The 20,247-nt window shown below is 35.3% G+C and overlaps 2 protein-coding genes across 3 annotated transcripts; one reads left to right on the top strand and one right to left on the bottom strand.

Moving 5' to 3' along the window:
• The first annotated feature begins 867 nt into the window (after nt 1-867).
• On the top strand, nt 868-8,806 carry slc50a1 (solute carrier family 50 member 1). Of its 2 annotated transcripts, XM_051866773.1 has the most exons (7): nt 868-960; nt 1,041-1,111; nt 1,692-1,769; nt 1,908-2,031; nt 3,203-3,364; nt 6,234-6,353; nt 6,437-8,806. In XM_051866773.1, exons 2-7 carry the CDS (start codon nt 1,044-1,046, stop codon nt 6,542-6,544), a joined length of 660 nt encoding a protein of 219 aa, XP_051722733.1. In that variant the 5' UTR covers nt 868-960; nt 1,041-1,043; the 3' UTR covers nt 6,545-8,806. The 2 variants fall into 2 exon arrangements, with proteins under 2 accessions (XP_051722733.1, XP_051722734.1); XM_051866774.1 differs by lacking the exon at nt 3,203-3,364 and having other exon boundaries at nt 896-1,111.
• A 7,476-nt stretch (nt 8,807-16,282) lies between these two features.
• On the bottom strand, nt 16,283-19,468 carry si:dkey-247k7.2 (uncharacterized protein LOC797677 homolog). Its single transcript, XM_051866781.1, has 4 exons — nt 19,419-19,468; nt 17,393-17,491; nt 17,058-17,188; nt 16,283-16,678 (listed from the first exon to the last, which is right to left on the bottom strand). Exons 2-4 carry the CDS (start codon nt 17,460-17,462, stop codon nt 16,544-16,546), a joined length of 336 nt encoding a protein of 111 aa, XP_051722741.1. The 5' UTR covers nt 17,463-17,491; nt 19,419-19,468; the 3' UTR covers nt 16,283-16,543.
• Nucleotides 19,469-20,247: the final 779 nt, after the last annotated feature.

Raw genomic sequence — 20,247 nt, 5'->3', positions numbered from 1 at the left:
TGCATCAATTCTATAGTTTCTGTAATAATTTCTATAATTAATTGTCATGAATCACAGATTAAGATCACTTAAATGCAAAAATAGATTATGAAAGAATGATAATATTTCCAAGACAGTATTGATACAATTAGCCTATACAACAGAATTAAACCATTGAAATTTATTTTAATAAAGATCAACATGCTTGTATTGAAAAATACTGTAGTAATTTATTGTAAATACTATAGTGTTTTTGAACCATACTATAGTAAATTGTAGTATACTACAATTAGTATTTGCAACACTTTGTTAATGAATGCTACAGCATACTGTAGTATTAACTATAGTGAACTGATCAACTGTAATAAATACTGTAGCATGCTTTAGTTTTTATTACAGTAAACTGAAGTGTATTTATTGTAGTATAATATACCCTATAGTTGTAGAAAACTGTACAGTATTGGGTAAAGTAATTTGTTTATATTACTTTAGTTGTTATATTATCACAGCAACTATAGAATTACCACAACAAATTAATTCAAGTTCAAAAACACTATAGTATTTACTATAAATTACTATAGTATTTTTTTCATGTGGGAGTGTAGTTAAAACACTTTTCCTGATGCATATTATTTATTTTAGAAAACACAACACTGGTGTTCAAACTAATTTATTTCGTCTTTTCAACATTTCAGAAAGCGGCTGTGCTTTGGACAGAGCTCTTCACCTCAAACGTGTACTTTTAAAAACTACAGAGTTTTAAATCGCACTTTATTAAAAACAAAATACGTGGCAACCATATTAAAATTACTCCGTTTAAATCACCTACTCTTATTTCACTACACAACCGGACTACAAAATGACGCTAGAGAGCGTCATTCGGTGAATAACCAATCAGAGCGAAGGAAGCGATTCACTCTGATTACAAACACGGAAACAGAGAAAGTAAACGTCAGCGTTGCATGAGTGCTGGATTCATAGGTTTTGTAAATATAATTTATTAGCTTGATTGCACAGGTAGCTATCAGTACAAAAGCACATCACATTTTTCTCTTTTTCAGTCTATGGATTTTCTGCAGCTGCTATCATGTGCGTGCATCATATTCACCGTCGGGATGTTCACGACGGGATTGTAAGTTACTTATATTTCTGCTACTTTATATTTATGACAAATCATATCAGTTGAATATCATATCAGTTGTACACGCATACGGTTTTAATAATGTTCGTATCTGGTGGCATTTCGCTACTTCCTTGAGTTTTCTTTAAATTAAAATGCTTTGAATAAACGAAGTTCGCTATTAAACTTTTTATTTATTAACTAGTGGCATATATAACGTTGTTGCGCATAGAGGCTGCCTTCACTCAAGCTCAATAAACCCCCTCAAAAGTTTCTGCAAACATACTATAATTATCGATACTACAGCAAACCTATGGTAGCTTGATATTAGCCAATAATATCAGCAAGAGCTCACAATATTAAGATTTTACAGTATTAACAATAACTGTAGTAGCTATAGTATTTTGCCTGAAACTATAGTACATTTTAACATCCTTATATGCAACTTGAGCATATAAACATTTGGAGGCTGTGCTAAATTTATTGCATGCATTTACAGTGCAAAATATGAAGCATATGATTTGCATTTGCATAACCTACTGTTGCTCCAAGATAATATTTCTCACATTACATACCATCTCTGTTTTTGCAGGACAGACTTGAAGAAAATGAAGGCCACACAGTGTGCAGATAACGTTCAGTTTCTGCCCTTCCTTACCACATGCTTAAAGTATGTATTTGCTATTTGACACCTGCAGTATTCATTTGTTACTGTATACGTGCATGCAACTTCATGTATGATATGGTCATCATGCATTGAAAGTCCATTCAGTCTGAATGATCAGTTTGTATATCTGTGTGTGTTTAGTAATCTAGGTTGGCTTTACTATGGATTACTAAAGGGAGATGGTACGGTGATTTCTGTAAACATCATTGGGGCCTCTTTACAGACCTTATACATCATCACCTACTGTCATTATACCAAAGAGAAGGTTTGTCATTTAGTTATTAATTACACAGTAGGGTGCAGAATATGATTGTTTAGCATGTTTCTAATTTAATAGAAAATTTTAATTACAAATCATAATTTAATATTTTTTATTTACAAATGATATCGTCATCTAACATTTTGAGTGCAAAGTTTTATTTAACAGTTAAAGGGTTAGTTCACTTTTAAATGAAAATTACCCCAAGTTTTACTCATCCTTAAGCCATCCTAGGTGTATATGACTTTCTTCTTTCTAATGAACACAATCAGAGAAATATTAATAAATATCCTGACGCATCCGAGCTTTATAATGGCAGTGAGCAGTATCAGTGAGTATGAGTGCTTTCATCCATCATAAACGTGTACTCCACACGGCTCTGGGGTGTTAATAAAGGCCTTCTAAAGCGAAACAATGCATTTGTGTAAAAAAAAAAATCCATATTTAACAAGTTATGAAGTAAAATTCCCAGCTTCCGCAAGACCGCCTTCCGTATTCAAGTTACGAAGAAAGTGTAAACTGGTGTCACGTCAGTTAAGCTTTTTCCATAAGTTGAATAGGGAAGGCGGTCTGGCGGAAGCTAGATATTTTACTTCATAACTTGTTAAATATGAATTTTTTTTTTTTACACAAATGCATCGCTTCACTTCAGAAGGCCTTTATTAACTCCCTGGAGCTGTGTGAAGTACGTTTATGATAGATGGATGTGGATGGAAGCACTTTCTTCAGCTCATACTCTTTGATCCCGCTCACTGCCATTATAAAGCTTGGATGCATCAGGATATTTATTAATAAATTTTATGTTCACCAGAAAGAAGAAAGTCATATACACCTAGGATGGCTTGAGGGTGAGTAAAGCTTGGAGTAATTTTCATTTGAAAGTGAACTAATCCTTTAATTCATATTTTTAATTACAACTTATGTTATTAGAATACCAATCCGTGTGAAAAGTTTAAAAAAAAATTAAAAAGGTAATTTTTTTTTATAAAAATAAATTAATTAATTACAAGTTACATTATAAGCATGACAATTTGAGATCTTTATAGTTTATTTTCAGATTTAAAGTTGAAGTTGGATCCCACATTTTTTATTGTGGACTCAGATGTTTGTAACCCACTGTATATACAACAAATATTATTAATATTTCTAAAAGGTATGCTGTACCTGTGTGTTTCAGAGGCGAGTGTACTCACAGACACTGGTGATGGGGATTGTGTTGTGTGTGGGCTGGGTGTATTTTACTATGGTGATTCCTCCTGGAGAATCTCAACTCTCTCAGTTGGGTCTCGCCTGCAGTGTGTTCACCATCAGCATGTACCTCTCTCCGCTCGCTGATCTTGTGAGTACACACGCACACACACTAGGCCAGTGTTATATATTTTGTTCACTTGAGTACTTACAATATCCCAAATGTTTCCAACTATTTGTAAATCGTGAGAAAATTGCAATTTTAACCAAGGCTCCGGGACGTGTGAGGAGTCGCCTGTCAATTGTCCGTCGCCTGTCTGTTATCCTCGGTTTCCAGTTATATTTTGTGGAAATCATGGAAACACCAAAGACGCTTTAATATTTACATGTTTTAATAGACAAGGGAACAACTGTTTTGATATATTTATAGACAAAACGAATTACTGTTATATAGCTCAACATGTTTAGTCTTATTGTTTAAGTCTAATTTTCTTGATTTTTTGCGAGTACCATGCTTTACCATGCCTCAGAGAAAAACACTATTTTGTCAAGTAGCTAACATAGCATGATCAGATGCAGCTTTATTTTTAGTAACAGTAATACAGCATTTTCTCCGTCATACAATATGTTTTTAAAATTAATTTCATGCCATCCAGCATTTAATATGATATTCTAAAATCGATCTATCTTACTGCAGTGTGTCTCAAACAAGTGTCTCACAGCAGCCGCCGAGCGAACGCACAGAGTGATGTTATCCACATGTTAAGTTTCTGGGTCCAAGCCCCGGCTCGTTTCACTTGAGAATGCTATCTCGACGTTTATGAGCGCTATTTATTCATATTAAACATTTAACATTTTAAAAAGTTAAACATTTAAAATACTTACAGTCTACACAACAGTCTCCGTGCTCACAGCGTCACAGACATTAATATTTTAAAGATTTATAAGATAAATCACTGTCTGGCCATCTGGGATTTTGGTATGGAGATAAAGGTTATGATTATAATTTTTTGGTAGTATTACACCACATTATGTGTGTATATTAGCACCGTTTGTTGTTTTCTTGTGGTATGAGATAGAGTGTTTGGACCCGGAAGCGCTGCCGCGTGACGTCAGACTTAACAACCGAATAACAAACATCATTTTCAACACTCTCAAATGTATCTCGTATGATAAACAAAGCTGCGTTACCTCATACTCATGACCGGAAAAGCGGAAGTGGCGCCGGCGATTGTGGCATAATAAAAGTTGCGCAATCGCTCCAGCGGCCTCATTCAGCTCCCACAGTACTCGGTCCTGCTCTGCTTCATACTACAGTAACGTTAATGATCTCATCTATGAACATGATTTCTTCCCGAATCCTATCCCGATTCTCCACCGGCTGTGAGGTAAAGACCACATGTCCCAAGATTCCACGCTCAAACTTGCCGTCATCAAGCTACGCATTTGTTTTGAATAGCCTATAGATCTAGCGACCTCTAGAGGACAGAATTTTTACATATTGCACCTTTAAGGGATGGCAATGCCGAAATGAATCTGCAGCAGTCAGGTGGTACACGTCAGAGCTCTGTAAGTTGTTAAGTTAATTATTATTGTAATGTTATGTGCTTTGAGACATGAGTTAATTTAACGCCGTCTCTCGTCTCATGACGCTTTGCAAACTCTGCTGTGTGCATTCATGTGTTTTGAATGTTAAAAGTTAAACATTATTACATACATTAATGTTAACTGTGACACCCTTACATATTGCATAAAGCATAGATCAACTCTAAAATAGTCCTTATCTTGTCGTTTCCTCAGGAAAATGGTGTGAAGTCTTGTAGTGACATTCCATCTTTTGTTTATCACTCTATCCATTCTTCTTTTCTGTGCCCTCTCACAGTCTTCCTGTTTTGGATCTTTCCCTCTGCCATATTTATCAGTCCAGCTCTGTCTATCTGTCATGTGCCCTGTGGTGTATTTCCTGTCATTCTCGTACCTCCTTTTGTTGCTTCCTGTTTTTCCCTCCATCACTGTCTGCAAGTGTCAATAGTGGCTTGTTATAGGAGAAACTTTGCCTGAGTGTAAATAACATGTTCTGGTTGGAGCTGTAATGCAGTGGCGAGCACATGTGCTCTAGATTTACTGATCCTTGGTGCTGAAGTGTTTGAGTCCTGCCTGCGTCAAATTTCATTTTCATTATTTACGTAAGCAATAAGGTACCAGAAGCTGTGCTGTATCATGAATAAGTCACAGCTGAAGGGCGTTGTTAGGCACAACGCGAGGTGGATACAGCAGTAGCCTCGAGTACCTTATTGCTTTTATAAAACGGTTACCACACAATACAAATATTAAAGCCAAAAATATGTATCAAACTTTCACTAAAAGCCTTCCTTCCGCCGGAAAAAATAGTCCCTGACCGTGAACAGCAACAGAAGTTACATTATTACGCCATTAGATGGTGGCAAAGACTGTCTTTATGAGTGTGTCAGTCAGTAGTGAAGACTTTTATATTGAAAAGACTGAATTGTTGTGAACACGGAACAAGATGCAACTGACAAATGCTTTGGCTAGCGCTGTCAGTCACGGGAAAACCCCTTAACTGTTAAAAGGACAAGATAATACATCAGACATTTAAACAGATTTTTATTATGAACATTGGACTGACCTGAAGGAGAATGCTAAATCTGAATGCAGGTAATAAACTCGCTCACTCAATCTTTTTCTCACAATACTCTTCTACATAATACAGTAAGCTTCAATGAACAATATCAATTGAGAACATACAGTTTACGTTGCTAAGAGTGGTTGCTAAGGGTGTTGTGTAGTGATACACAGAACCGTTGGGTGAAGCGGTCATAGCCGTGATTTATCGTGAATAAAACACAGCTATTGACCAATCAGAATCAAGGACAGGAACTAATCGTTTTATAATGTTTCCTGTGTATTTTCTGTTGATTAAAAAAAAAAGCAAAAGAATCTTTCTCCTCCCAGAGAAAAAAACAAAACAAAAAAACTTTTGTGTGCTTCATTTCCAATAGTTGGATATCGTGCGAACAAAGTCTGTGGAGCGCTTGTCTTTTTCCCTGACTGTTGCTACATTCTTCACATCCACATCATGGACGCTGTATGGCCTTCAGCTCCAAGACTATTATATCATGGTAAGACAATGAAGAGACTGCCCTGAGACAGTGTTTTGAGGTAAAGGAGAAAGCATCATGTATTTTTTTTGTTTGTTTTTCAGGTACCCAACACCCCTGGCATCTTTACTAGCCTCATCCGCTTCTTCCTTTTCTGGCAGTTCGGAGCAGTCCTTTCAAACAAGCCCTCCTATAAACTCATCCAAATCTGAGAGGGGATTTACATTGAATCTAATTAAGTGCCTTTTCCACTTTCCTTTACCCAAGCCAGAAGAGCTTCTTGGTCTTTTTGACATCAGACTGTCATGATACCTTATAAACTCAAACATCTAGTGAAACTGCCACCGTAAATTCTGTCTTTTAGTTAAAGGGATAGTTTGCCCTAAAATTATATCGCTGTCACCATTTACTCTTTCTCACGTTATTCCAAATCTGTTTGACTTTCTTTCATTGGTGGAACATAAAAGATATTTTGAGAAATGTCTTTACTGTTTTTGTTTTTTGTCCATGCATTGGAAGTCAATGGTGACCAAAACTGTCTGGCTGCCAACGTTCTTTAGAATATATTCTTTTGTGTTCCACAGAAGAAATAAAGCCATACAGGTTCAACATGAGGGTGAGTAAATTATGACTTCAATGATGAGAACTTTAATTTTTTTGAGTGAACTATCCCTCATATATATATATATATATATATGTTTAACTTTATTTCTGCTCACAAAAGAGGATAATGTTTTTTCCATGCAATTTCAAAGAATTGGGACTGGAGCTTTTAGTGTTTAAAAAAGACACAAAAGCACCATCTAAGGAACTGTAGTAGTCATCATATTCCCATATGTCACAGGTTTTCTGAAGCCATAAGTTAAGATTTATGTGACACATTTTTAAGCCATTATTACCTGAAAATCTTATTCTTAGCTTTTTTTGGGACCTGTTTCATGAACGGACTGTTCTTTTGAGTGATCTTTTAATGAATCTAATGATTCGTCTGAATGAGTCATTCTCAAATATGACTAATCTGGCTCTTGAACTCACTGGAGGGAAAGATTATCAGACAATATTATGTGTTTTAGATCTATTTTAGGATACTTTTATGGCTTTAAAGGTTCCTGTACCCATTTTTTGTAATTGGATGGAAAATAATTTCTTTGTGCTTCCTGGAAGAGTCCTCAGAATTTCTTGAAAGAAAAGAGTCATACAGGTTTGTAACGACCTGTGGATGAGTAAATAATGACAGTACATTAATTTCTGGTGAATTCTCTTGAGTAACTGATCATTTTCACTTTTTCTCTTGGTTGATCCTTATAGGGATAAGGATGCTCTAAGTTTGTTTGGCAGGTATTTCTTAGTTAATAAGTGTTCAAACCTGTAAACATGACACACCCCGAACCAAGAACTCAAACTTGTTTCCTGTTACAGCCCTTTCTTTTGAAATCATGTGTTAGTATTCAGCAGGTGTGTTTTTTTTTTTTTTATCTTGGGTACATACTATTCAGAGTGTCCTTTAGGAAAGTGTCACATTCTGTTACTTAAGTAATGAATGTAGTGTTTACAGAATCGTTCATTAATCATAGACCACTTTATTATAATATCATTCTTAATTGTGTCCAAATGGCAGTTTGGCAGCTATTTAATCAGCATCCAACTCAAGTAACAAACCCCAAATGAAACTTTGTGTGTTAAAACGTTGTGTCCTTTGTGTGGAAAAGAACAACAGAAACAGAGAACATTAGTTTGAGTGAATGACGTTGGATTAAGAATATCTGTCGCAGAAGAAAAAGGGAATCTTGCGCACCTCTTTTCATGGTTCTTGTTTTGTAGTTGGAACAAAAAGGTCTTTTTTTTCTTGTCTTTGTGACTGTCAGAATACCATACTTCACAATAAGCCCATAAAAACAATTATTTAATTAAACAATAACTTTACACGTTCCTCACCTTTAGAGAACACCAAAGTCACACAAAATCTGAAGGCTTTATTTATGTGAGTTGAGGTGACAGGCACAATGGGGGAAGAATATTCGGCAAATTCACTAAATTACATAATCATAACCCATAAGATGGTAAGATGAAAATCTTAAGCAGTCATTGGCTGTTAATGTTGTTTTGCATATGCTAAACAGGTTTGATCTGTGACAGGCAGAAACTCTTATTGGGTCTTAATGTACATCACTACATTATGGTACGTTGTTCACTGAAGTCTTTTCAAGTCTCCAAGACTTGAAGACTTTGTGAATAAAAATGGTTCTTATGATGATTTAAAGCATATCAACATTGTTTTATTGTATTGTTTATGGTTTCTGTGTTGTATGATTATGTTCTGTGTTTTACTTTAAGCTTAAATGTCTTTGTTTCTTTGTACTATTTTATATCCTATGCAACTGTGTATATTACATCAGAGGGGATTTAGTGGGATGTTCTTTTTGAAGTGTTCTGAAAAAAAAAAAATGGCTAAAATAAATTTTTATATAACATAACCTTCAATGTCTGGCTGAGACTGAGGTAAGAAGTTATGAGAGCTTAGCAGGGGAATGTGAGAGGATTTTGTTCTGGTCTCAAAGAGGATCAGTGCTGATTGTGAGCAATGAAAACTAAAATACGCTCAAAAGCCGAGGCGTAACGCGTACTGACAGACATTTTAATTTCTGTGGGAAATAACAGCACATTTATCTCCCGCTATTAGGTGTTTGGTTTTGTAGAGCTCTCGTCAAATGTTTGTGAGTGAGCGTGTGTGTTTACTTGTTTGTAGTTTGTCTTGGTTAACATGAGCGAGTGGGAACCATGTGTTTGCTGATTCTCAGTGCCTATGGAGTCTTTACATGCTTTTCCTGTCTGCCTCTCAGAGAAAGACATGAAAGGGGAAAAGGATTGTGGGGGGTGATTGTTAATCAGGAGAGTGTTTTTGAAAGAATAAGAAAGTTAGTGATTGGCAAAACCTCTTTTGTGAGAGAAACAATGATCACTAAGGCACTCTCGTGCATGTAGACAAAAGCATTTTTTAGTCTTCAGTCATTGTATGTAAATGTTAACATGTAGAAGATCAGTGGTTCTCAAACCAAAATGGGTCACAGGTCCATGAGTTTCTTTGTTCTGTTGAACACAAAAGAAAATATTTTGGAGAATGTGGGTATTTAAAGGGTTAGTTCACCCAAAAATGAAATTTCTGTCATTAAGTATTCGCCCTCATGTCGTTCCACACCCGTAAGATCTTCGTTCATCTTCGGAACACAAATTACGATATTTTTGATGAAATCAAAAATAGTAGTGCAGGCTTCCTTGTTTATGTCCGAATGTCAACTCAGTAGGCCAAAGCTGAACATGTGAGCAGCATGACGCATGCATGTAATGCTGACACAGGATACGGCCAATAAGGAGCTGGCATTCGGACGTAAACAAGGAAGCCTGCACTGAGTTCACTACGTATGACAATGGTTCAAATTGTTGAATAAAGTCGTTATTTTTGTTTTGTTTTTGCGCACAAAAAGTATTCTCGTCGCTTCATAACATTAAGGTTCAACCACTGTAGTCACGTTGACTATTTTAACCATGTTTTCAACTACCTTTCTGGACCTCAAAAGGTGCAATGACGTTGCTGCCTATGTGTGGATCAGATACCCTCAGGTTTAATCAAAAATATCTTAATTTGTGTTCAGAAGATGAACAAAGGTCTTACGGCTGTGGAACGACATGAGGGTGAGTAATTAATGACAAAAATTTCATTTTTGGGTGAACTCACCCTTTAAACAGTCCCCATTGACTTCCATAGTTTGAAAAAAAAAAAAAAAAAAAAAAACACTATGGAAGTCAAAGGGGACCAAACTGTTTGGTTACTGACATTCTTCATAATATCTTCTTTTAACTTCCATAGAACAACGAAACTCATACATGTTTAGAACAACTTCAGGGTGAGTAAATGATGACAGAATTTTCATTTTTGGGTGAACTATCCCTTTAAAAAAGATCTTACTGACCTTTTGAATAGTAGATCACAACCAAAATGATAATTTTTCCTATTCAAGCTATGACATGTTAAAAATGTTGCGTATTATTTGGCCTATACACTTCATTAAACTATTGATTTTAGGTGCATTTTTGTTTTCATCTCTAAGCTATGACACCAATTAATGTAACATCTGGGTCCAGAAGCAAAACTAGTTAAGAGTTGCTGATTTAGAAGAATGTAGTTCAGTAAATGAACAGAAAATGAAGAGAGATCTGTGAAATTTTGGGTCACTTCTGCAGGATTGGACAGCTTTTCAACTTAATTGCTGTGTGTGGGGGGGAGGAAGGTGTGGGGTTCAGGTATACCCTGTGTTAAAGGAGAAGTCCATAATTTACACACACAAAAAAAAAAAAAAAAAAAAAAAATATATATATATATATATATATATATATATGATTTGGTCAGAGACCGTCGTCATTTCCCTATGAAAAGCCCACACAATGGCGCCCACACAATGACAAGCTCATCAAGCTGAAATTAGGAAACAATTTAGTGTAATTACAGTGTAAACCATCTCTGTTACACAATAGACAGATAAATAAACAGACAGGGGCTGGACGGTCAGGAGTAATGGATGACCATGTGGAGACAGAAAGACTAGACAACACTCACAATGCTCAAGATTGTGTGTGTGTTGCTGTACGGTGTCCAGTGTTTCTTGACGGGGACGCTTGTGTGAAGGCATCCGGGCAAATGTGTTCATTATGAATCACATCTGATTGATCTCGGACACTTTGCTCTGTTCTCATCACTAACAGCGCAGTAGCTGTGGTGTGTACGTGTGGGAGCGTGTATTAGTGTATGTTTAATCAGTGCAACAATAGGAGTCTACTGCAAAACAGGATACCACTGTTTCCTGCAGCAGAGACTGTCTCTGGGATACACACACAAACATACACACCACCTGTCTAGGCTGTCTAGGTTGCTAAGTATGCATTTTCTCACTGACATTTTCAGTCATTCAGATAAATACTTGATCAATGATTAGTTTTTGTTTATGCATGTCAGAATGCATCATAAATTCTGCTCATGACTGTTTTTTTTTTTTTTTTTTGTCGTTGTTGTTGGAGACTATCTGATTTTTGAGTACAGGGACAACACACACTCTAGAACAAAAAAAAAATAAAAAATACAAAAAATATATTTTTCTGGTGTTACTACAATAGAAAAGCAAGTACCTTAATGATCTATTTCTACTTGATCTAACCTTAAAAGGGACTTTTGTAGGTTTAAACTAGTTAGATTCAGTCATATTAAATAATATTGAAAATATTATTTTATTAAATATAAAATATTATTAATACATTAAATATAAAGTATTATTAATACATTTATACAAATATAAATATTAAATTTAATTTTAAATGTCTTAAAATTAAAAAAAAAAAAATTGATGAATAAAATCAAGTTTGACTTCAATATAGTTACTAATATGAAAAATTATTAATAAAATCCCCAAAACATTTTTACTGAGTGACATTATATTATATTATATAAAATCTGACCAAAAAAGGGGATCAGAAAAGTAAAGATAGTTCCAGTGTCATGTATTTGCAGAATTCTGTTTGATATTTTGTAAAACATACATTTTGAAGTGTGGTGGCTTAAAGGATTAATTCACTTTCATATTAAAATTTCCTGATAATTTACTCACCCCAATGTCATCCAAGATGTTTATGTCTTTCTTTCTTCAGTAGAAAAGAAGTGGGCTATATGCACGGACAGTTCTTTAGAACTTCTGCAGTAATATAAGCCAGCTCGAAAACTTCCGGTGATTATGTCATTTGCTGGTGTGTTGAGCATCAGTAGTGTAATACTTAGTTTATAATCAGAATATAGTCACTTAAATAGTCAGGCATAACATTAATTTAGTTATTCAAACATAAGACAGCATAAAAAATAAATAAATAAAGACGTACCTCATTGTTTCTCCTCGGCTAAATTCAATTCGACCATCAGTTTTCACACTTTTATGTGAAAAAAAGCTTCAAAAATTAAATATTTATTGTGCACTTTACTTAGATTAATTGAATAAAATGAGTGTTTTTACAAGTGTGCTGAAATCATTGATCTTGCGCTGCACTGACTGACAGCTGCTGTGAATACAAAGGGAAAGCGCGGTGCTCACTTTCTGCGTCATTCATTCACAAGAAAAGTTATTGTTTTTCTTAAGATTTTTTGAGTATTTCATACTTCACATTGACAAAATGTATTTTTAAACCAAGTTATTTTATAATGTTTAATATTTAGTCAAAAAACGAAGTGAAAAACGATTAGAGGAAATGGCTGATATATGCGCAAATAAATGCTACTTTGCCGCCACCTGCTGGTTAAAGTGGTAATTATTGTCTTTTTTATTTTTAAATAAGTGTTTTCTATCAAATGTTGAATTTCCTACATTTTTAAACGTTCGGTTTTACAATGAGGACAATCTCAGAAGGATGAACAAATAATGTTTGTGGTCATCACATTAAAAATAACATTTGAAGTGCTGGGGAAAAAACAGCGTTTTTAAACAGTCCCAATAGCTTCGTCTTTATTGCAATCAATAAAACTGGTTTATTGGCAAATTAGGTAAATGTGATTACTGCATTAAAATATTAATATAACATTAAAAAGTCAACCATTGATGGTTTTGTGTGGATGTACAGCGACTAAATAACAGCTAACAGTTCACCGGAAATGCCCAAGCTGGCTTAACGACAACCAGGAAGTAACCGTGCATAGCCTATTGGCTTCAAATGGTTGAAGGTCAAAATTACAGTTTCAGTGCAGCTTCAAAGCGTTCTACACGATCCCAGATGAGAAAAAAATTGTCTTACCTAGCAAAACTATATGTCATTTTCTAAAAACAAATAAAAAATATATATATATACTTTTAACCACAAACGCTTGTCTTGAACTAGCTCTCTTCTTCTCTACTAGAATTCCGGCAGTGTAAACGCTGCTAAGTGTATTACTGCCCTCCAAGGGTCAAAGTTTGAACTAATTGTTATATACTCATTGTCAAAACGATCCCCATTCACACGAATCCGTGAAAACGGATTGTTGTTTACACGGAGATTGTTTTCAAAAACTTGCACTTTGAAGCCTGTTTTCAAAAGTTTGCATTTTCAGGCCACCAAAACACCATTGTCGTGTAAATGAACGGCCAAAATGCATAAAAAATTAATGCATAAAAAGTGTCGTCTAAACGGCCCCTAAGATACTTCTAAGATACTTCTTGTCATCTGTGCATCTCAGTGATGATCCAAATAAATGTTATAAATGTGCAGAAGGAGCACTTTCAACTTCTGTTTGCTGATCTCAGAAAAACAGTAGTGTGTGTTTGCTGCATCAGCATGCTGGCATGTGTGTGAGTCTATGTGTGTGTGTGCAATGTCAGCTCATATGTTTCAGCTTTCAGCAAGTAAAACACACCTGTGAGAGCTCCAGCTGTTGTTTTGAAGAGCCCGAACAAGGGAAGCGGAGACAGAGGAAGAGGAATGTGCTGCTCACCCGTTTTTTCCTTCAGCCCTTCTCTTCTCCTGTATCTTGTTTGTTCTGTTTACTTTCATCTCATTCACATCTCTTTTTTCCTAACAGCCTTAATTATCTCTGTCTCCTCGTGCTTGTTTGCATTTGTCTGCTTCTGTCTTTAGGCCAGCACTATAGATGAGCTAACAAAGACGCCAGAAGCACCACAAGTTGTACCAACATGTTTTTTATAGGTAGACTCCATTCTTCAAATCTAGAGAGAAAAGTAATAAACATGAGACAGAGAGCAGAAGACACAGGCACAGACAGGCAACAGCCCTCTGGCACCTGCTGACCTCTGTCACAGATTTCAGGTTAAACTTCTGCAAGTAAAACAGGTTAAGGTCAAAGGTCACAGACTGTAATGGTGACCTTGTTTTTCTCCTGTTCAACTGTCTCACCATCTTCTCTGTCTTTCCATTTCATGCAGTTGCTTTAGGCAGGCATTTATGATCAACAGTATGCAGACTCAAGACACTCAAGCTGCTATTTCAAGCTTTACTTTATTTTTCTATACTAAATAGCACTCCATTGCCTGAATTTTCCTTTCAAGCCTACTACACTCTCTCTCCCAACCTCACTTCAGATCATTTAAGGTGTTCAGATCAGTGAAGGTTTCTGAGACCAAGAAGGTCTATAAGTAAGCAATAAGGTACGAGAGGCTGTGCTGTATCATGAATAAGTCACGGCTGAAGGGCGTTGTTATGCACGACGCAAGCGGAGTGCCTGCAACCCCTTCAGCTGTGACTTATTCACGATACAGCACTAGCCTCGAGTACCTTATTGCTTTTATAAAACGGTTACCACACAATACAAATATTAAAGTCAAGAATATGTAACAATGCAACTTTCATGAAGTAAACTCTTACTAAAAGCCTTCCTTCCGTCGGAAAAAACAGTCCCTGACCGTGAACAGCAACAGAAGTTACATTATTACGCCATTAGATGGCAGCAAAGACTGTCTTTATGAGTGTGTCAGTCAGTAACGAAGACTTTTATATTGAAAAGACTGAATTGTTGTGCACACAGAACAAGATGCAACTGACAAATGCTTTGACTAACGCTGTCAGTCACGTGAAAACCCCTTAACTGTTAAAAGGACAAGATAATACATCGGACATTTAAACAGATTTTTATTATGAACATTGGACTGACCTGAAGGAAAATGCTAAATCTGAATGCAGGTAATAAACTCGCTCACTCTATCTCTTTCTCACAACACTCTTCTGCATAATACAGTAAGTTTCAATGAACAATATCAATTGAGAACATACAGTTTACGTTGCTTAAAGTGATAGCTAAGGGTGTTGTGTAGTGATACACAGAACCGATGGGTGAAGTGGTCATAGCCGTGATTTATCGTGAATAAAACACAGCTATTGACCAATCAGAATCAAGGACAGGAACTAACCGTTTTATAATACCTAATAATATCTGTTAGCATTCCCATTCATTTCAATGGCAGTTGCTCAGCTTGTCCTTCACTAGCCACTGTCATGAGCTGTGATGTCTAAGGCAGCAAACAGAGTAAAAATAAATAACATTCACACTTTTAAGAGCTCTCCAAAAATATTTGTGCACCAGTAACTTATCTACTATAATATGATTTTAATGTTGCTTGCAGAAAAAAATGATTGTCTACACAGATAGGCCTAAATTTGAATGGATGCGTTTTGCAGCCAGATGGTGTAGTTATGACATCCAGGGCCTGATTAGATCACGAAATTGAAATTCTGCAGGCCAAATGCAGTCATTTCAGTAGGAATCCCTGCAATCTCATGCAAAGCATGAGGAACATTTCCCTACTAAAAAGAAAATATAATGTTTTTTTTATCTGTTTGTTTGTTTTTTATATAAAAGTGTTTTAACCCTTTCACACATAGATGTCAATACAGTAGACAGCTATTCAAAAAGCCATTTTCTTGCGTGTGCATGGAATTTCATGGCATAGTTGCACATCAGCCAACCACTACAGTGGACACTAGAGCATCATCCACACTGCCACCAAGTGGCAAGGCGTCGTATGTGGAATTTTGCCCGGGATGTTTAGGCTACTATACTAGCGTAGAGAAATCTCGAGCAGTGATTCCCAAGTTGCTTCTTTTTCTTTGGTCCGGTAAGTTATTTAATTATTATGTAAACTACTCTCTAAATCCCACTAGCATCAGTGTAATTTACATAAAACTCAGAGTGTTGATCCACGTGTAAAGATGGCTATCGGTAGGTACTTAACTTAGGAATATTCAAAGAACAACAATATTAACGCTAGCTAAAGAACTACTTAACTTTATCCATATGGTATGTTGTCGGTGGTAGTAAGGATAAGATAATTTATTATTTTACTTATTTTTGTTTTCATTGCCAGCAACAGCCAAACCTGTGTATGAAAGTAGCTACAAAATGGCGGTGCAGTCGGAACGTCATAGATCACAACTGTGTTTTTGACCAAGTTTTATTTCTTCATTTTCCAAAGATACTTTTACAAGATAACTCCTGGTTTTAAAGTAATTCATCAAACAATTCATTGCTTTATTTAAATTTTAATGATACATCGCAGTGTGTGTCAAAGATTAGCCTACATGAGATTAAACTATTGACCTACATACTAAATAAGCGTTTGTGAGACATTTTTTTTTTTTTATGACATATACTTCCGTACATGTATAAGCAACTTCATCCAGTCGATATGTCTTCTTTATTGTGGAGGAGGCCTCTGAATGGAATCAGAGACTCTCTGGACGAGTTTGGCACACTCTGCCATGTTGAGACGTTTGTCATGATCATCATCTACTTCGTCTATCCATTGCTGAGTCACCATTGGAGTCAAGGTCTATCGAGAGAGAGAGAATAATGTTGTGCATGTACCATTTTTAGCCATTTCGATGCTAAAGATAGCAAAATTTGACAATCCTCTTGAAAAATCCCCCTTGCTAAAATATAAAGGCAGCTAAATATAAATTTTCATACATAAAAGACTCATTTTTACTGTGAGAGAAAATAATTAAAAGACAAAGTTAATTAACTGGTTTTTAAATGGTCATAGTGCTAAAGCAAATAATTAAATTATTTGGAAAATATTTACTTTGTGTTCAGTTGGCAGGGTATGTACCTACATTTTCCATGAACCCCTTAGCACTGGCTATTTATATAAACATCATATAATAATGTTTGCTGATTTTTCTAATTGATTTGATAAAATGTATGCAGACCTGGATTGCCCTTCCAAACTCGATCAGCATCATTTCAAAGACCTTCGGCCCGTCCAGAAGGAGGGTCCCACCCTGAGTGTAGAATGTGCAGATCTGATTTCCGATACTAGGAGGAGGTGGAGGTGTGTTGTCTATTATATCAGAAAGAGAAAGCAAATTAAGTTTTAGATCCATAGGAAAAAGAGATATCATGATTGAATGACATGGCAAAGCACTGAAATGTAAATAATAATAATTAAAAAAAAAAAAAACCTGATGCAGATAACTGTGATTAAGACTAGAAAGTACAAGTTCAGTATGATCTCCAATGAGAGAAAAACTGATTGGACACTCACCCTGAGCGTTCACCACAGCAGCCAGCAGACACAGGCTCAACACTGCCACCAGCTGGCCAGATTTTGCCATTGTTGCAGATGTTTTAGGAGAACAAGAGGCTGTAAAAGACAAGAGAAGAAAATTAGGAAACTTAATAATTGAGAGCAGAAATTGTCATTTTATGTGTATTTTAAATATCCCAGATTTGCTAGTACATTGTTCCATGCTGTCAACGCTCAGTTAACTTACAATATTCATGAAATAAACACTTGTTTTATTTATTCAGTTGATTTTATTGTTGTGTAATGCTGCTTTCTAAAAAAGCAGGAGGTTAAATAATTAAATGAGTGTTCATTTCCTTCTTTACTTATAAGAATAGTTTTGAAATGATATTTATTGTAATAAGCACTATGCAAAAATAAATTTAACTGAAAATGTTTTCAGGTTTACACATCTAACTTTAAAAGTGTGTAGAAAAAAAACAAACTTAAATGTTCACCAGAGAATAATAATTTGCAGTCTTCAATTCAAGTCCATTATTATCTGTATAGTGGTTTTCCCAATTCAGAGCAATTCATGATGTTAATGTTTGTAATGCCTAAGCGTCCTCATAATGCTTAGAATTTAGTTCTTCAGCTTTATATTTATTTCACACAGTATAAATGGGTCTTAAAGGGATAGTTCACCCAAAATTGAAAATTCTGTCATCATTTACTCCCCCTCAAGTTGTTCCAAACCTGTATATATTTCATTGTTCTGCTGAACACAAAGGAAGATACTTGGAAGAATGTTTGTAACCAAGCAGATCTCGCTCCCCGTTGACTACCATAATATTTTATTTCCTACTATGGTAGACAACGGGATCTCTTTGGTTACAAACATTCTTCCAAATACCTTCCTTTGTGTTCAGCAGAACAAAGAAATATACAGGTTTGGAACAACTTGAGGGTTAGTAAATGATTACAGAATTTTCATTTTTGGGTGAACTATCCCTTTAATAGACATGGAAATATACAGCTGCCTTTATATTTTAGTAAATAAAACTAAAATTTAAGTTAAGAAAGTCAAATAGTCCTGAATTTTGGCACCATTTAATTGGCCAACATAAAAACATTTCAAGATAAACATCAGGAAAACATCTTTGCGTCCTCGTTGGTTACTCAGTGGCTCAATCTTTCCATCAGTGCAATACAATCATTTTGAAAAGAATGTAAACGTGACGGTGTGATTTTTTTTTTTTTTTTAAACACTCACTGACTGAAGTGAATTATTCAAGCTGTCGATCCGGTTGTGCAAGCTTTTGGTAAACTAAAAATGCCGACCGCAGTGACAGAGCTCGCGTGTGTTTTAACAACCAATGCTTGTGTTTATATGTAAATAGTGGTAAAGTGGAACATTTTAAAAGATATTTCACCACAAAAATGTAATTTCTGTCATCACTTTCTTTCTTCAGTGGAATATAAAAGGAAAAATTTGGCAGAATGATAGTTTCAGTCACCATTCACTTTCTGTAAAAGATTAAATGAAAGTTAATGGTGACTGAAACTGTAATTTTTCCTAACATCCTTTGTGTTCTACAAAAGAAAAAAGTCATACAGGTTTGAAACCACATGAAGGTAAATTGAGTAACATTTTTAGGTTGAATGTATGTTTTTTTAAAGCTCATCATCTATCAATATGCAGATATTCATCAATTTGCTTACTAAAAAAACAGTGAGGGATGAAGTTTTAGCCATTTAAATCCTATTTTTAAAACAACACTGATGACAGATTATTAGAAAGTCTCACTTTACCTGGTATGTTTTCATTCTTTTATGCGAACTGATCTATCAGGTTTATACAGTTGTTATATTGTGCTCAATGTGCAGTGATATGTTATTAATCTCCTAAACCAACATGCAGATATGTTAGAGAAATGTTATAGAGTTATAGCTTGAAGTCAACATGAGTTTGAAAACACATCAGAGGGAAAACAGAAAACAAGAACACTGAATAAGAGAGAACAGGTTGTGTAGAGAAAAGTAGATGAGTGCAGGTGCTTCTTACCTGTATCAAGTCTGAAGAGAAACTGCCAGCTGCTCCGAAGGAGATGAGAAAAACTAGGCGTGTGATTTGCATATGACCACCTTTTTTCACATTTGATACAGGAAAAAAAAAAAAAAAAAAAAGCCAGAAGAGACTGGAGAGAAAAAAAAAAAAAAAACAAGTTATGGAGGTGTGACTGGTTTGTCGATATGTTCTTCCTTGTTCCTGATCAATGGCATGAAACTTCATGATCTATGATATATATTTATTTACATATAAACAAGTGAAATATGCTATGCTTTTATTCACTTTTGATGTCAGTGCAAAGGCAATGATTAAGGAAAGCAACATTCATATATAAATCAACATATAATGTTGTTGTATGTTTCATGTTCTCAGACTGCCACGCACACTCTCGCAAATTGCGTTTCCCAATCATGACCACAACGTTGATAAATATGCCAGATCAATGAAGACAGTAGTGCATTAAAATAGACGTTGAAATGGGGTGAATCGAATGTGTAACTTCAGATCACCTGTAAGGACTAAACAAAAACGGGACCAACAAGCAGCTTTTTATAAATAGCATTCTTTTACTTTTGCTTTAATAACTGACAACAGCCACAATCTGTTGTGGGACTGTCTGACAGTCAAAAATTCACATCATATGAAAGGAACCTGCTAATAGATGATAAACTATTACAGTAATGTGGTTCTATCATAATAAGTGATTTTACCACTATTCAATTTATGTTTTACAGATTGCAATGGCCAGATATGTAGATGCACAGTAGACCTGTCATGACCTGAGTATGACTGACTATATATCTGAGCATATTTTTAAAATATC

This window comes from Ctenopharyngodon idella, chromosome 16 (assembly GCF_019924925.1).
Source record: "Ctenopharyngodon idella isolate HZGC_01 chromosome 16, HZGC01, whole genome shotgun sequence".
Classification (NCBI taxonomy): Eukaryota; Metazoa; Chordata; class Actinopteri; order Cypriniformes; family Xenocyprididae; genus Ctenopharyngodon; species Ctenopharyngodon idella.
This window is presented reverse-complemented; position numbering and strand designations above follow the sequence as displayed.

Bases quoted from the DNA above. Each gene is read 5' to 3' on its own strand.
- slc50a1 (XM_051866773.1), top strand. From the start codon at position 1,044: ATGGATTTTCTGCAGCTGCTATCATGTGCGTGCATCATATTCACCGTC. The intron at 2,032-3,202 runs GTTTGTCATTTA...TGTGTGTTTCAG, and splicing joins GTCATTATACCAAAGAGAAG to AGGCGAGTGTACTCACAGAC. The intron at 3,365-6,233 runs GTGAGTACACAC...CATTTCCAATAG, and splicing joins TCTCTCCGCTCGCTGATCTT to TTGGATATCGTGCGAACAAA.
- si:dkey-247k7.2 (XM_051866781.1), bottom strand. From the start codon at position 17,462: ATGGCAAAATCTGGCCAGCTGGTGGCAGTGTTGAGCCTGTGTCTGCTG. The intron at 17,189-17,392 runs GTGAGTGTCCAA...CTGATATAATAG, and splicing joins TGCTGTGGTGAACGCTCAGG to ACAACACACCTCCACCTCCT. The intron at 16,679-17,057 runs GTCTGCATACAT...CTCTCTCGATAG, and splicing joins AGTTTGGAAGGGCAATCCAG to ACCTTGACTCCAATGGTGAC.